Source organism: Carcharodon carcharias, chromosome 21, assembly GCF_017639515.1.
Source record: "Carcharodon carcharias isolate sCarCar2 chromosome 21, sCarCar2.pri, whole genome shotgun sequence".
NCBI lineage: Eukaryota > Metazoa > Chordata > Chondrichthyes > Lamniformes > Lamnidae > Carcharodon > Carcharodon carcharias.
The window spans coordinates 85,055,186-85,072,983 of record NC_054487.1 but is presented as its reverse complement, the minus strand read 5'-3'; the positions used below and the strand labels follow the sequence as shown (position 1 = coordinate 85,072,983).

The 17,798-nt window shown below is 45.7% G+C and overlaps 1 protein-coding gene and 1 pseudogene across 1 annotated transcript in view; both read left to right on the top strand.

Annotated features, from left to right (window-relative positions):
• The window catches only part of nr1h4 (nuclear receptor subfamily 1, group H, member 4), a 73,909-nt gene extending 57,864 nt beyond the window's left edge, over positions 1 to 16,045 (top strand). The window contains exons 7-8 of the mRNA XM_041216052.1: positions 12,011 to 12,124; positions 15,307 to 16,045. Of these exons, the coding sequence (XP_041071986.1) occupies positions 12,011 to 12,124; positions 15,307 to 15,545 (353 nt within the window). The 3' untranslated portion in view covers positions 15,546 to 16,045. The remainder of the gene's footprint in view (positions 1 to 12,010; positions 12,125 to 15,306) is intronic.
• On the top strand, positions 12,771 to 13,190 carry LOC121293218 (annotated as a pseudogene).
• Positions 16,046 to 17,798: the final 1,753 nt, after the last annotated feature.

Here is a 17,798-nt window from a genome sequence, read left to right as displayed (position 1 = left end):
GTATAGGTTGCAGTGGACTCTCCCAGGGCCCTTACACTGGATTTAATCTTAAACCTCTGCATTATGTTCTGGCACAGCCGATGGTAAATACTGAGCTGCTCAAATTCCAAAGGGAAATTTGAAACAACTGCCACAACTGTTTTGCAATTTGTATATTTATTGCGAGATGTGTGCCTTGAATTCAGTAGTAATAAGACACCGAGTCTTATTGGGTTTTGACAAAATTAAATTAAACATTTATTACTAGAAGAAATGATTTTATGCACATACATAGGTTTACAAATTACTTCTATGATAACTGCTAGCTCCCCTGATTAATCTAACTCCCAGTTACACATCTGTTAAGCCAGCAGTAAGACACACAGATTTTAAAAGACCCAGGCAAAGTAACATACAATACCCTGAACAGTCAAATTCAAACTGAGTTTTTCTTATATTCAGTTCCTTGTAGACAGAAGCTTGAGGCTTAGATGTTGGAGGTTTTTCTCACTTGTGTTAGATCTTAAAAAGCTTTCCCTTACAAACAGCCTTCTCTCCTTTATACATATTTTCCCCTTTGAATGCAAGTTCCCATTGTTTCACTATGTCTTTGGACTTTAGCTCTCTAATAATAAAAATCCATCACAATACTAATTTTACCAGTAGTCTTTGGGGAAAATAAACACACTGTTTCTTAACTTTTTCTCGCTAGGTGAAACATTTCACCCCCTCTTGAATTCAAGCTACTCTGGTTTATTTAAAGATGCAAATGTTCCCTTTACACCTTACATTCTAAAACTTCACCCATGTTTACCTGTTTAGCATTTCAGACCTAGCTTCTCTTAAGTCAAAGCCTTCAGACCAGCTGTCTTTACTTCAATTAACACACACACACACACACACACTCTCCCCACTATTATTCTCCTTTACAATAAATTCCAATAACATTATGAAAATGATTTTATCTTCCTGACAATTATTATCGATGGCTTTGGCTAAAAATGCGTCTTCGCAAGGTCTACTAATTGGTTAAAAGATTTAGAATTGGGCACGTCCAGGTCTGTCTAACTGCGGATGAGACTGTGTGTCCTGCTACCACACACACTCAAAAGGATTGCTTTCTGCTTCTCCTCCATGGTAATTTCGTTTGCCGTGAAATAAAAGCTCCACGTACTGGCTCTGGTCTCCCATATCGTGTTGTAAGGATCAATCCCTCAAAGAGCGGTATGACTGGTGAGTAAACTTTTCTTTCTTTTCAAGGCGAGGTGAAGAATGGGAGCCATGTTACCCTCCTCACCAAATGTAATGACCTGACATACCGGACAGGCTTCTACTTGAAAGGGATAACTTTATTACAGAGAGCTTTTCAGAAGCTTGAACCAGGTCCTCGACTAGAAAGCCACACCTGTCTTTCCCCTGCCCCATCCCCCTCCCCGGATTACCCACGCTTAGGGCTCATTCGTCAGAGTCTACAGCAACAATCATGTGACCCCATGATAGGCAGTAGGAAAAGGCTAAACCTTCAATCACTACAATGTGTGATGGGCTTGTGAGTTTGGAGGGGTGAGATGGTTACTTTACCCTGGTGGCACAGATGAGATCATTGATCCTCTTTCTGCACTGGAAGGTGGAGCCGTGACATTGATGTGGCCTCTTGCGGCCTGAGCGGGGGGTAGAGGACATCCCGTTGGGCTCCAATGGTATCCAGAAGGCATCCTGGATATGTGTCATTGATTTTGGGCGGGGGAGTGGGGGGCTGCAGTCGTCTTGCCTTTCAGGGCCATATCTTCTGTGCAGCAGCCGTGGTCTGGAAGCTCTGAGAGGTGTCTGCGCGCGGCTGCGTTTTAAATATGGCGCCCGGCGTGAGAAAGCGGCGAGGTGATAGGCCTGGCGGGTGAATCGGAGGCTGCCCGCCGGCGAAATGGCCTGTTACCCGGGAATGCGGGATGAATGAGGTGGGAGTGGGACGATATGGCCGCTGTAGCTGGCGGGATTAGCGCCCTTTTTCCTGCCTGCTACTGCACTAAGTGCAAATGTGGGAATGATCCCACCCTGTGTTACCCCAGGGTCAGGCCGGGCCTTGACTCTGGGTTGACCATACGGCAGCTCCTAGCGCAGGGATTGGCGGTGCACCTTGCTAATGTGACCGGATCATTCATCCTGAAGCCTGGATTAAGAGGGCAGTAGAAGGGGAGTTCCTATCCCAACATCAGCAGTTAGCTCGAACTGAATCTTTAAAAAAAAATCTCCTATCAGTAAAAGCGACCGTGAATTCTGTTACAAAAACCCATCTGACTCACTAAATGTCCCTTTAGGGGAGGAAATCGTCTGTCCTTACCTGCTCTGAACCTACATGTGACTCCAGTCCCAGCGCTAATGGGGTTGAGTTTGTATCCTGCCTGTTGTACCTGCTGCTTCTCAACGAATCCAGGGCTGGCCTTGCCACTGACCCCCAGACCTGATAGCAGACTGGAAAGGGAAGGGGACAGTTTACAGTCTCCACTCACATGAGGACCAGGCAGAGAAGTTGGGAGATCTCGGTCATCTAATTCTGCCCTCTTGTGCATCTGGGTTTTAATCACCACCACTGGTGACTGTATTTCCAAGTACCTGAGCCCTAAACCCTGGGAGTTCCTCCCTAAATCTCTCTGCCTGTATCTCTCTCTCTCTCTCTTTTGAGATGCCCCTTAAAACCAACCAGTCTGACCATGCATTTGGTCACCAGACTCAATATCTCCTCAGCTGGGGTGGTGTCATATTTTATTTTACAAAGTCCCTGTTAACTGTGCTGTACAAATTCAGGTTGTTGTTGTAGCCAGCGGTTTAGTGGGGTATTGGGTTGACGGAGCGAGGAGTGAGTCTCACGGACAGGATGAGCTTGGAGAGAGGGTGGGGGGTGGTGGGGGGGGGGGTGGTGGGGGGGGGGGGATGGGAGACAAACTGGTGAAAGATGCAGGTTCGGAGTCGGGTGGGAGGTGAGGCCTGTGGGCTGGCGGCCCAGAGGAGGCCAGGCCACTAGGAGGCGCCGGCGAACGAACAGTTCCCGATGCTAGCCGGGTTCACTCCCCACCTCCCGTGGAGTCAGCAGTCAAATCTGGTGTTGGTGCCGGTGTGAAGTAGAACTGACCATGCTGTCGGCAAGTCTTTGCTGTGGTTCAGTTTGGTTCCTGACTTGGGGGGGGTGGGGTTCGAGCTCTACTCCTCGAGCGCCGAACCCTGGCTGAGAATCCCGATGCAGTGTGAGGGAGTGCCGCACTGTTGGAGGTGCTGTCTTTTTAACGAGGCAATAAACCGAAGCCCTGTCTGCCTTCCCAGGGTGAGGTCGAAAATCCCAACGGCCACGATTTCGAAGCAGAGCGGGCGAGTTCTGAGGTTGTGTAAATACTGTCGTACAAACGTTAATGGATAAACTTGGTCACTTGTTTCCTTTAAAACGGCACCAACTTAAATAAAACTGTTTAGTCATTTAGAAACGGACGATGAGGTGCCAGAGCTTCCAGTGAGAGACATCGCCGGCACTCAGTGATAACTTAATTGCCAAACACGAGTTAATCTACAATATTTCTTGTGATGACATGTGTGCGTGTGGCTTATTTGCCTCACCCCCCAACTATTTGCCACCTATCCTTCTAATTCCACAGACGATAAAAGGTTTTGAACGATTGCTATTCTGTAAGGAAGTAACATACAGTAATGTAATTAATTGTCAAAAAACTCCCCGATAACCTGTGAAACAGTGAAATGAGAGGAGACACTTCCATCTTGTGGTGGTAATAGTGAACTTCGAGCAGTGCCAGCTAGTGGGAATCTAAATTTTATATTTTTTATTCATTCATGGGATGTGGGCTTCGCTGGCTGGGCCAACATTTATTGCCCCATCCCTAATTGCCCTCGGGGAGGTGGTGGTGAGCTGCCTTCTTGAACCGCTGCAGTCCATGTGGTGCAGGTATACCCACAGTGCTGTTAGGGAGGGAGTTCCAGGATTTTGACCCAGCGACAGTGAAGGAACGGCGATACATTTCCAAGTCAGGGTGATGAGCGACTTGGAGGGAAACTTCCAGGTGATGGCGTTCCCATCTATCTGCTGCCCTTATCCTTCTACATGGTAGAGGCCACAGGTTTGGAAGGTGCTGTCAAAAGAGCCTTGGTGAATTCCTGCAGTGCATCTTGTAAATGGTACACACTGCTGCTACTGTACGTTGGTGGCGGAGGGAGTGAATGTTTGTGGATGGGGTGCCAATCAAGCGGGCTGCTTTGTCCTGGATGGTGTTGAGCTTCTTGAGTGTTGGAGCTGCACTTATCCAGGCAAGTGGAGAGTATTCCATCACATTCCTGTCCACCATCAGGCTTTGGGGAATCAGGAGATGAGTTACCACAGGATTCCTAGCCTCTGACCTGCTCTTGTAGCCACAGTATTTATATGGCTAGTCCAGTTCAGTTTCTGGTCAATGGTAACCCCCAGTAGGTTGATAATGGGGGGTTCAGTGATGGTAATGCCATTGAACATCAAGGGGTGATGATTAGATTCTCTCTTGTTGGAGATGATCATTGCCTGACACTTGTGTGGCACGAATGCTACTTGCAACTTATAGCCCAAGCCTGGATATTGTCCGGGTCTTGTTGCATTTAGACATGGACTGTTTCAGTATCTGAGGAGTCACAAATGGTGCTGCACATTGTGCAGTCATCAGCAAACATCCCCACTTCTGACCTTATGATGGAAGGAAGGTCATTGATGAAGCAGCTGAAGATGGTTGGGCTGGGACACTACCCTGATGAACTCCTGCAGTGATGTCCTGGAACTGAGATGACTGACCTCCAACAACCACAACCATCTTCCTTTGTGCTAGGTATGACTCCAACCAGCAGAGCATTTTCCCCCTGATTCCCATTGTCTCCAGTGTTGCTAGGGCTCCTTGATGCCACACTCGGTCAAATGCTGCCTTGATGTCAAGGGCAGTCACTCTCACCTCACGTCGAGGGTTCAGCTGTTTTGTCCATGTTTGAACCAAGGAGGTCAGGAGCTGAGTGGTCCTGGCAGAACCCAAACTGGGCGTCAGTGAGCAGGTTATTGATAAGCAAGTGCCGCTTGATAGCACTGTTGATGACCCCTTCCTCACTTTACTAATGATCGAGAGTAGACTGATGGGGCGGTAATTGGCTGGGTTGGATTTGTCCTGCTTTTTGTGTACAGGACATACCTGGGCAATTTTCCACATAGCCGGGTAGATGCCAGTGTTGTAGCTGTACAGGAACAGCTTGGCTAGGGGTGCGGCAAGTTCTGGTGCACAAGTCTTCAGTATTATTGCTGGAATATTGTCAGGTCCCATAGCCTCTGCAGTACCTAGTGCCTTCAGTCATTCCTTGGTATCACGTAGAGTGAATCGAATTGGCTGAAGACTGGTATCTGTGATGCTGGGGACCTCTGGAGGAGGCTGAGATGGCTCATCCACTCGACACTTCTGGCTGAAGATTGTTGCGAATGCTTCAGTCTTATCTTTTACATCGACGTGCTGGGCTCCTCCATTATTGAGGACAGGGATTTTTGTGGACTATTTGCATAGACCATGTGGGACAACAAGTGTGAGCTGGTTTTAATGCTCTGCACAAGCCTCCTCTTGCTCCTCTTCATCTCACCCTGTGAACATATCCTTATGTTTCTTTTTCATTTATCTAGCTTCCTCTTAAATACAAAAATACTATTTGCCTCAACCACTCCCTGTGGTAGAGAGTTCCACATTTCTCACCACTCCCTGGGTAAAGAAACTTCTCCTGAATTCCCGGTGGGATTTATTAGTGGCTATCATATATTTGAAGACCTCTAGCTTTGTTCTCCTGCTTAAGCAGCGGAACCCCACCCCCACCCCCACCCCCACCCCCAGTTTTCAGTGTTTGTTCTAGTAGCTCTCTTTACAATTTTCTTAAGTATCTGTAATTTGTGCCACACCCTTTCCTCCTCTGCCCCCTCTCTCCCCCTTCCCCACTCCCCCTCCCCCTTCCCCTTCCCCCTACCCCACTCTAATACTGCTGCAGCCTGCGCCCCAGGCTTTTACTGATGATATATTGCTCTGTGATCGCGGGAGACTGTACTGTCAAACCCATTCCTTTTCCACTAGCACAGTGACGTCCGATACTTCCAGCGTCTGCCTAATTGAGAATGCTAATGTGCTTAATTACATTTCTGATCAGTGAACAAGGAAATGAGTAATAGAGACGTGTTGATCATGTGATCTCAACACTCGGATTCACACAGGCTGTGAATGTGAACTTTAACCTTTTTTTATGTATTTGGTGTGGGAGATAGGCAGAGGAGTATAGGCGGCACAGAAATTGATTATGATGCTTTTGAGGAGGGAAACTTTGATGAGGAATTGGAGGTAAAAAGACCAAGATCCACTTCATAGTCACAATGGAGTTATTGGCCAATCACAGTGATCAGTCTCTATCAGTGAGTCTAAAACAGAGCCAGATGTGAGGTGAGGAAAACCCCCTCATCTCATCCCCCCCCTTCGCCCCCAGGGGCAGAGAGCTTTGGGAACCATAGACCCAAAATCGCCTGCTCTCCCCCTGCCTTCACCCCAAACGGATCACACTCACCGCATGTCATGTCTCACGTTACTCACTTCCAGGATCCTAAAATGATTTTGGAGGGGATCCTTGCAGTGGTTGTGGGTAAAACCTTTCCTACTGTTTTAGGGGGTCACGTGATTGTACTGACGAATCAGCCCTAAGCACCGGTGACCTTAGGGGGCAGAGCTTTTTAGTCGTGGACCTGGTTCAAGCATGTAACTTCTTCAAGAGCTCTGTAAATAAAATTAATTGTTTCAAGCAAGGAGCCTATCCGGTACATCAAGTTTATTACATTTGGCGATGAGGATAAATAGTTCTGGTACAGCACCTCGCCTCATGAATGTGAGTACATCGATTCTCAAGGAAAGCAAAAAAGTATACTCACCAGCCATGCCATTTCTCAGCATAATCGACCCCTATGATTCGTCCATGGACGACTGGAGCCAGTACATCGAGCACAGAGGTTTTTATTTTGCGGCGAATGAAATAACAGCAGAGAAGCAGAAAGCAATTCTTTTAAGTGTCTGTGGTAAAAAGACATATTACCTCATCCGCAGTCTGATGGCCCCGAACTCAGCCAGTTCTAAATCCTTTAACGAATTGGTAGACCTCGTGAAGATGCATTTTCAGCCGAAGCCACCGGTATTTACACAGAGACTTAAGTTTAAATCCAGAGTAAGGGCCCCAGGTGAATCCGTCACAACTTATATAGCAAAGTTGAAGCAGTTGACTGAGCACCGTGACTTTGGAGATAAGCTCAATGACATGTTGTGAGACAGTTTGGTTTGTGGCATTCACGATGGTGCTATTCAGCACCGGTTACTTGCAGAAGTTAATATAGACCTAAAGCGCACCATGGAAATAGCGCTAGCAATGGAGAGTGCTGAGAGGGACTCGCAGGTTTTACAGAATGTGTAACATGGCACCATTCTTCAGCTGGGGCAGGAACCTGTCGCTGGGCGTGGCACGAAAACCAGAGAGACAGCCGCTAAGCGAGAGACAGTCTCTGCCGCTCGGAAAAGGATAAGGCTGAGTGGAAACATTTCAGCAGCGATTCAGAAATTAATAATTTCAGATTTAAGGAGGCAGAATGCCATTACTGCCACAAGAAATAAAGCAATGTAGGGCAAAACTGAGACAGCCAATCAGGCAGCAGACCAAGATGATTGAAGCACAATGTAACAGAACCAGAAGCTGCTGACACCGATATCTATTCCCTATTGACTGTCAGAGCAGTAAAAATTGAACCAATAACCATCACCCTTCAAGTGAATGGGAAGCCTCTAGTCATGGGGGTAGACACAGGAGCCTCAAACACAGTGGTGGGAGAGCACACATTTAAATACCTAAGTGAAGGTACCCAACCACTGAATCTGGAGCAAACCACGGCTCAATTGAAGACATACACTGGAGAGTCAATGCAGGTAAAGGGCATCGCCACAGTACCTGTGTCCTATAGGCAACAGACAGCCCAGCTTCCAGTGATCATAACGACAGGTGAAGGACCTAATCTTCTGGGCAGAGACTGGTTACAAAAAATGAAGCTCAACTGGTCAGAAATCTATCGATTGAGAACAGGAGGAATTCCTGAGCTGTTAAATACGACTGTGTGTTTCGTGATGATTGAGAAAGATAAAAGGCTTACAAGCAAAAATATATATAGATTCGGAGGCAACACCGCATTTCTTTAAGGCCAGACCTGTGCCTTATGCCCTAAAGGAGAAGGTGGGTGCAGAATTGTGCCCTGTAGGAAATCTGGGCATCATTCAGCCAGTTCAGTGTTCAGAATGGGCAGCGCCCATAGTCCCTGTGATGAAACCTGATCGAACTATTCACATTTGCGGAAACTACAAATTAACTGTGAACAAGGCTGCTAAACTAGATAAATATCCTATCCTGAGGATTGAAGGTTTGTACGCTAAGCTGCTGGAGGTAAAATCCTACACCAAACTGGACATGAGCCATGCTTACCAGCAGCTGGAGCTGGACAGCACGTCTAGAGGGTGTGTAACCATCAACACGCACAAGGATCTGTATCAATATACACGCTTACCCTGTGGTGTATCATACGCCTGTGCAATCTTCCAAAGGACCATGGAAAGCCTATTGCAAGGCCTTCCCAGAGTAGTAATGTACCTGGGGGATCAATGGAAGCCAAACATTTGGCCAACCTGGAAGAGGTTTCAAGAAGATTTTTGGAAGCTGGTGTACGATTGAAGAGAGAGAAATGTACATTCCAAGCGACTGAAGTCACTTACTTGGGTCACCAAGTGGGTACCATGGGATTGCAGCCAGTAGTGGAGAAAGTCAGGGCAATCAAAGAGGCACCTACCAGTGTCACTGAACCCAAGTGTTTTTTGGGCATGATTAATTATTATAGCTGCTTCTCGTCAAACTTGTCAACAGTTTTAGCACCGTTACACTTTCTATTGAAAAAGAACCATTGTTGGTCATGGAATGCAGAACAAGAAGCCTTTGTGAAAGTCAAGAAGCTATCACATTCATCATGTCTATTGGTACATTATGACCCATCAAAAGAATTAATATTAACCTGTGCTGCATCTCCTTATGGTGTGGGAACTGTGTTGTTACACAGGATGGAAGATGATTCCGAAAGGCCAATCGGCTATATCTCCAGAACCCTCTCTGCAGCCGAGAAGGGTTATTCACAACTAGAAAAGGAAGGTTTATCAGTGATATTCAGAGTGAAGAAATTCCATCATTATCCGAATGGATGACATTTCACCAGAGTGTTGGACCATAAACCTTTAATGGGTTTATTCAGTGAGGATAAAGGCATTCCGCCAATAGCATCAGCAAGAATTCAACATTGGGCTTTGATATTTTCTGCGTATGAGTATACCTTCATGCACCGTCCTGGTGTGCATATTGCAAATGCAGGTGCACTCAGTCGTTTTCCACTACCAAATAGCATTGTACATGCTCCAGTGCCACAAGAAGTTGTGCTTGTGCTGAATTTTCTGGACTCCTCACCGGTCTGTGTGAAGCAAATAAGGAATTAGATGAACAGGGATCCAATTTTATCAGAAGTCCAAGACCAGGTATTGCAAGGATAGTTGAATTCACCAGCGTCTGAAGAGGTGAGACTATTCCATGCCCGAGAAACAGAGTTAATTTTTCAAGATGGAATCTTGTTGTGGGGAACAAGAGTCATTATCCCTTTACAAGGGAGAGAACCACTCTAGATGTAGCTTCACAGTGTGCATCCAGGCATATTGAAGATGAAGATACTTGCACGAAGCTATGTCTGGTGGCCAGGTATAGACAGTGATATGGAAAAAATGGTTAAACACTGTCTCCAGTGTGAGTGACAACAGAAGTTGCCTGTTTCAGCTCCACAGCATCCGTGGGTGTGGTCTGGTCAACCCTGGGTTAGACTGCATATAGACTATGTAGGCCCATTTTTAGGTACAATGTTTTTATTGATCATCGATGAGCATTCGAAGTGGGTGGATGTGTATGAAGTTAGATCACCAACATCGTGTGCAACTATTGAAAAGCTGCACCAATGTTTTAGTATATATGGCCTACCGGAAGTCATTGTTATGGATAATGGTATTGCTTTCACTAGTATGGAATTCCTGAGGTTCGTGAGTTTAAATGGGATTAAACATATTTAAACAGCACCATATCATCCCTCATCCAATGGTTGAGCAGAAAGAGCAGTGCAAACCTTCAAAACAGAAATGAAGAGGTTATCCAAAGGGACGTTAAGAATTCAAATTTCATGTTTTCTTCTCAACTATCGAACGACTTCTCATGCAACTGCGGGTTCAACACCGTCTGAATTGCTGATGAGACACCGCTTTCGTACAAGGTTAAGTCTGGTGTTTGCAAACTTAGAGGGGATGATAGAGAAGAACCAGAGTAGTCAGGAAGTGAATCATGATATTCATAGCAAAGCTGAAAGATTTACTGTGGGAGATACAGTTTTCGTGCAAAATTTTGTAAATGGACCTAGTTGGGTTCCTGGTATAATTGTCTCTGAAGCTGGACCTTTGTCATTCCAAGTGGAAGTGGAAAACTGGATTGTTCAAAAACATGTGGAGCATCTAAGGACTGGAGAGGCATTCTAACAACCAGCTATTGCACCTGTAATTGATGTCAAACCTTTAATCCCTGAGGTGCAGAGCAACATAGAATAGACATACCTGATGTCTCTGAGTTAAATAATTCTGAATTGCCACTGTCTAAGGATGTCCCTGATGCTGTCATTCCTGATCACGTTAATCCAGTGGGAGAATCTCAAGTTGTAGAGCTACGTTGCTCTAATCGAGTTAGAAAATCACCTCAGAGTGGTTTTAATCACATGAGCTGTGTATATTTGTACATGTTGTTGATTAAGATATTCTTGTAAATAAGAAATATAAAAAAAGGGAGGAGGAATGTAGCGATTTTGGGTAAAACCTTTCCTCCTGTTTTAGGGGTCATGTGATTGTACTGAAGAATCAGCCCTAAGCACGAGTGATCTTAGGGGTGGAGCTTTTTAGTCCTGGGCCTGGTTCAAGCATGTAGCTTCTACAAGAGGCCTGTAAATCAAGTTATCTGTTTGAAACAAGAAAACTGTCCACATCAATTCCATTACAATTCTCTTTGTAAAGAATAATTAGAGTCCGGAATTGACTGACACAAACCACCATTGTGGCAAGGTTCACAGATCCTTCTGAAATGAAATGAAATTGCAGCAAAGGGAATGAACTTCAAAAACTGGAATTCAAAGCAATATGAGCAACAAGCCAGAGATTGGGATTAGATAAAGTGGCACGGATTGCTGACTGGCTTTTTTCTGTGCTGGAACATTCTGTGATTCTGAGGAATGGATTTTGTCAGATGCACATTGTACATTTTGTCAGTCTTCAAGAGCAACTTGCATTTATATAGCGCCTTTAACATAAACATCCCAAGATGCATCACTGGGCCGCATAAGGAGATATTAGGACAATTGACCAAAAGCTTGGTCAAAGATGTCAGTTTAAGGAGCAGATTAAAGGAGGAGAGTAAGGTGGAGAGGGTGAGGGATGGAATTCCACAACTTAGGGTCCTGGCAGCTGAAAGCACGGTGACCAGTGGTGGTGTGATTAAAATCAGAGATGCTCAAGAGGCCAGAATTGGAATATTGCAGAGATCTCAAGGAGATTTGGAGCTGGAGAAGATTACAGAGAAAAGGAGGAGTCAAGGCCACGGGGGGGATTTGAAAGCAGGGAAGAGAATTTTAAAAGTAAGATATGTTGTTGACAGGGAGACAATGTAGGTCAGAAAGCAGAGAGTGTGTTGGAGGAATGGGGCTTGGCGTGAGTTCTGACCTTGTGCATTTCTAACAAACGTCTTTGCTTTAGTCTTGTATATTGCTTATGCATTTTACCATGGAAGTGTTATTTCAAGAAGAAATTGGTGAAGAAAGTGATGGATTATAATCAAACATCATTTCTATTTTAAATAGGCATTGCTGAGGAGTATATCATACCAATGTTTAACTTCTATCGAAGTATAGGGGAGTTGAAGATGACCCAAGAAGAATATAGCCTTTTAACAGCCATCACAATTCTTTCACCAGGTAGGTGGTGGTCCCAGCAATGTCCAATATTAATGTTTCAGGCATGTTATAAGCTGCCTATTTAAGGGTTTGATTAACATGTTCGCTGTGGCCCAGTGTGTTGCAATCTCATCTCTGAGTCAGAATATTGTTACCACCTTCCTTTAATGTGGAGGGAGGGGGTGGACAGAGAAGGGAGGAGTGTCTGTTTTACTGGGGCAACAGTGATCCCATGGTCTGCAGGACACATGGAGCGGAGAGTCTGCAGTGCACAGAAGACATGGAGCAGTGTGTGCAACATGTGGAACTCACCAGTTGTCTTGACAAATCTACAAGAGATTGAGATGCTGATTACCTCCCCTCGCCTCCCCCCACACACCGCCCCCCCCCCGCCACCCTGATAAACAGGCATGACCCTGTCCCCTCATTCTCTACGGTCAGTCCTTTAAAAATGGCATTAAATCATTCTGCATCTCTGAAACATGGAATTTAAAATCCTGAACAAAGAGAGGAGCAGGTCAGATCAGGCTCCAGAAATGTCATGTGTTCAGCTCATAGAATTGTAAAACAAAAAGTAAAAATCCCAACAGTCTAGATTTGAATTGCGATTGCCAATAACACAGATGCTCCTCTGTGTTTGTTTTGCTGAGAAGCTGAGTCTGTTGCTATGGGTAAATGCCATGGTCTTCATACAGTCAGAAAGCTGCATAAAATTCGACATGATCAGGGAGTAGCAGGATAAGCCATACAAGAAGATCCACTTGGGGACTCCCCTGAAGGCCAACCCATGTGGTGGCGCCTCCCTTGCCAAAGGAATAGTCTTGGATAAAGTTGGCCCAATGCTGCTGTCAGAAAGTGCGTTCGAGTCTAGCTTATTAAGAATGGCAAGAAAATCACGGCTTTTGTTCCAAGTGGTGGTTGCTTGAATTCCATTGAGGAAAGTAAGGAAGCTGTAGCGGCTGGTTTTGGTGGGAAGGGTCATGCTGTTGGTGATATTCTTGGTGTCTGTTTCAAGGGTGGTGAAAGTAGCCAGTGAATCCCTGTCGACCCCTATAACAAAGGCAAGAAGGAGAGACCAAGATCTTAAACCTTTCAGTATAAAAATAATGGAAAATAAAACATTTTAAAACAGATATTTAACAAAACAATATACTGTTCATTGTCCCACTGGGGTTCGATTAGCATGGACATTCTCACTATCCCTGAGAAAGTGAGTGATTTGACAATGGACAGAAAATACCTCGGCCAGGAATACTTTGGATGGTGGGGTTTCCGGTCCAGCCATCCAAAGGATCAGTGGGGGAACACGTTCCCGCTGACACTGCTCGCCCCGCAGCCATTTCACCCCCGAATGAGCCTCCATTGGCTGTAGGCGGGACTTCTGCCCCTCACCCGCGAACAAGTCCCACCTTAGAGAGCTGCCGGCCAATCTGATTGGCTGGCAGCTCTTTAATCCCTGCAGCGGCCGAAGCTGCAGTGGACGGGAGAGGATCTTCCTGAAGACGTTGGAGCCTAAGTCCCGGGAGTGGACAGGAAGGTTAGTTTTGAGGGTCTCAGGGAGCAGTGAGGGCAGGGGAGGCCTGAGGAGGTGGATAGTGGGCGATTGGAGAGTCAGGGGAGGGGCCGGGGGGGTGTGGTGGTGGGGGGGGGTAGGAGGTCCAGCGTCCACTGGACCTTATGGGGGTGCGGCCCGAGGGCATTCCCCCCACCCGCCCCCACTTCCCACCCGAGGCCTAAACCTGATCATTTTCGGATTTCCCTCCCCCCCCAGCCCAGGAAATCCCACCCCCCCGGCCAACCTAAAAATCGAGCTGGGCGGGAAACGTGGCCAACAATTGGGGCGATGGCGGACAGCCCATCCGAGGGTCGTCGAGAGGTCAGGGTGAGTGGGAAGCCCATTCGTTCTATTCTGTGCTTCCCCCACCCGCCGGCGGGGAGGGGGCTAAAATTCAGGCCCATGTTTAAGACACATCCCCATTCATTACTGCACCTGATAAGGTTTTAACATGCACTGGCAATACCTTTGGCTTAAATATTCACTCAGCATTGCTTATCACTGCTTCATGTAGACTATGTGTTTGAGACCTGATGCGCTTTACACAAGATCTTGAGAAATAGCGGCGGGAGTCAGTCATTCACCTCTGCCAGCCTGTTCCACCACTTAGTAAGAATATGGCTGATCGTCCACATCATCTCCACTTTCTCGTTCTACCCCCATAATCCTTAAATCCATTCGTGCCGAAGGTCTAGTGAGTGCCCTTCCAGTAGAAATATGTTCCATGTTGCTCCACCGAGATGAAGTGGGTTAGGCTGCAGGGTTGTGGCGAGGGGGTGGATAAGCAGTGGTTGAGGGAGGGCAGCGTGTTTGATGGCGCTCATCAAACAGAGGCGGCCTCATTGGCTCGGGCACGGATGCAGGATGGTCGCGTACCCAAGGACTTTCTGTATGGTGAGGTAACCGGAGCCAGACGACCAGTAGGACACCCAAAGCTCCACTTCAAGGACGCTTGGCAAGCCTGACATGAAGGCCTCAGGCATGCGTTATTGCATCTGGTGAGTCACCAGCTGATGACTGAGGAAAATGGCGACACCTCCCACGGGTCGGTGTGCATGACCACGATGACCGGTGGCTCCAGCTGCTTGGCAACGGGCACCAGTGCCAAAAACAACAACCCACACTGACACTTGGTAGCTTCATATGTCATGTGGCACTTATGGCAGATCCTGCCACTCAAGGATTGGCCTCTTCAGCTATCAGCAGGACTGTGCCATATGAAGCCCCCCCATACGAAATAGATTGTTTGCTGCGTGTCCATCACCTTTCATAGATGGAAGGATGCTCGACGATTCTTTACAGGCTGCCCACTCCATGGAAATCAGGCCCAGGGCCGAATGCCGGGCACCCTGGGCTTTAACCATTCATGCACAGGAGCTGTACAATGTCCACTCCCCCAGTGACACATGGGCACACCCAAATTTGTAGAGCTAGATATTTCAAAGTAGCTTTGTTTGGCCTAATAGCCTCCCTCAGAAAATACCCTGCACTGCAGAGATTTGAGGGCAAATATCCTAGTTTAAACTGTATGTTGCCAGCATTGGGAAACCTCGTGTGAGTCAGGTGTGCACCTGCTCTACCTTGTCGGATGGTGTGACTCAGTATAAAGTAAAATGTCCGCACTTAACAATCTGTTTCTCTGCTGTAGATCGTTCCTTTGTGAAGAATCGGGAAGCGATTGACAGACTTCAGGAGCCTTTGCTGGAAATCCTGCAGAAATACTGCAAACTGAACCACCCAGATGACCCCCAGCACTTTGCCCGGTTACTGGGCAGGCTCACTGAACTCAGGACTTTTAACCACCATCACTCAAACATGCTGATGTCCTGGAGAATCAACGACCAGAAATTCACGCCTCTTCTCTGTGAGATCTGGGATGTACAGTGAATTCTCCCGCTCTCCTTGACAGATTTCTTGAGTCATTTACAGGACCTGGTAATTAAAAATGGATGCACGCAATAGTCTGGAAACTGAAGCTTTGAACTTTGGGACATTGACTGACTGGTGTGCCTACACCAAGGGAACTAATATGTTTTCTGCGGCACCACAGCTAGTGCAAAGACTCATTCTGGGAAAGCACAGGTTGAAAACAAGGATGTGACACTTTAACCCTACAGCTTTGACTCATGCCCACCAATAGCGAGGTTCTACATGGGCAACACAGGCATCAGAAACAACCCCAAATATCTTCCAAAAATAAGTTTGGCACTTTTTAAAATTGCCTTTGTGGTCTTAATGTATAGACAAGTAATATGTAAGACTATTTGAAGTGTCTTTGAGCTAATGTCTTGTTTTGTGAAATCTAGTCCTACTGATTGTTTCCATAGATGGATGTTAAGGGCAGAGGTGATGCCACTGACAGCCAGTGCAGTACCACAGCAATAAGTATCGCCAGTTAATTCCTTTGACCAGAGCGCATGTCCAAAAGGAAACATTCCATGGTGGAAGTTGATAGATTTGCTTTCATAGACAGAGCAAGGTAGTTTCAAATGTAGAATTATGTGAAAGGATGCACAGAAATGCTAATGATGGATAGAGTGTGGTGCTCAGTGTCCTATTCAACCCCCAGGAGGACAGATGGAATTAGGCTTGGAGCATTTCCCTAACTTCTCAGCTCTGAGGTTAATCCGATGCCCCATCTGCCCTCTCAGGTGGAAGTAAATGATCCCACGGTCACTATTATGGAGAAGAGCAGTGAAACTGACCTGGAGCATCTATTCAATTTAGCAGCAAGCCCCAAGCCTTTACAGACTGGCAAACCATCCCATTGCTAAATTGGTCCACTTTCCACCGATGTTATGCTGAAAAAATTGGCACAACACAAACCAATTTCTACTTTAATGGTCTCTTTAGTCTCTTATATTACAACAGTGGCTAACCTCCAAAAACTTCAATGACTGCAAAGCACTTTGGGGCTTAAAGGGATTGTGAAAAGCCATATAGAATGCAACTGCTTCCCTTGGATTTTAAGGCATTCTAACTGCTTGTGAAACTAAACTCTGGCTGGAAGAGTTCAGCGGTTTGGTATTTACGACAAATTGAAAAGTGTTCTGCACAATTTCACTCTGAATAGGGAGCATTGGAAATCTTCCCTCATTTTTCTCAATATGTCAATTGATAGTGAAGTAGATTGTGACTCAAAGCAGTGCATCACATGAGTAAAGGAAAAAACTGTATTGCGTAAAGATTTCTGACAGTTTTTAAATCCTTGTAGGATAACAAAAGAAACCAACTTCAAAACTGAAAGTGTTAGCAGGTCATGTTCATAACCCGTATATTGATATGTTACTAAGGAAACCCAATTCTTATTCACACTATATGTCAATTACATTAATGTGCGATACCATTATAACTCAGATTGATCCATTGAAATCTGGAATGTATTTGTGAAAATACATATTTTAATAACGAATAAAGGATGAATTATAACAGGTTGATGTAAGTTGCTTTGTGTTAATTTACGGGATGTATTGGTGTATATACATTTCATATGTTACTGTAACAAAAACAGAATTACCTGGAAAAACTCAGCAGGTCTGGCAGCATCGGCGGAGAAGAAAAGAGCTGACGTTTCGAGTCCTCATGACCCTTCGACAGAACTTGAGTTCGAGTCCAAGAAAGAGTTGAAATATAAGCTGGTTTAAGGTGTGTGGGGGTGGGGGGAGAGAAGTGGAGGGGGTTGGTGTGGTTGTAGGGACAAACAAGCAGTCATATGTTACTGTGTTAAGTGGCAGTGAAGTCAGGCATAATTAATAAATGTTAGGGACAGAATATTTTGTAAAAGTGATTCGAGAACATTCATGATAACCAGCGTGGGGCAGAGTTTCCACTTTGGCAGCAGTTGCCAATCTGGAGTCGCACTGGTTTTTAAAACTGAAGCTATGGTTCGTGACTCTACTCAAACGCATGAGCATGAACGTAAATTCTTCCATGAACCAATGCAACCAGTCAATGCAAACGAAAACAGCTTACATGTATATTACGCATTTAACACAGTAAAACATCCCAAGACACATAACCAGAGCAATAAACAATAACAACAACTTACATTTATATAGCACATTTAGTGTAATAAAATGTGCCAAGGTGCTTCACATGAGCATTATAAAACAAAATTTAACACAGACTATTTTAAAGAAG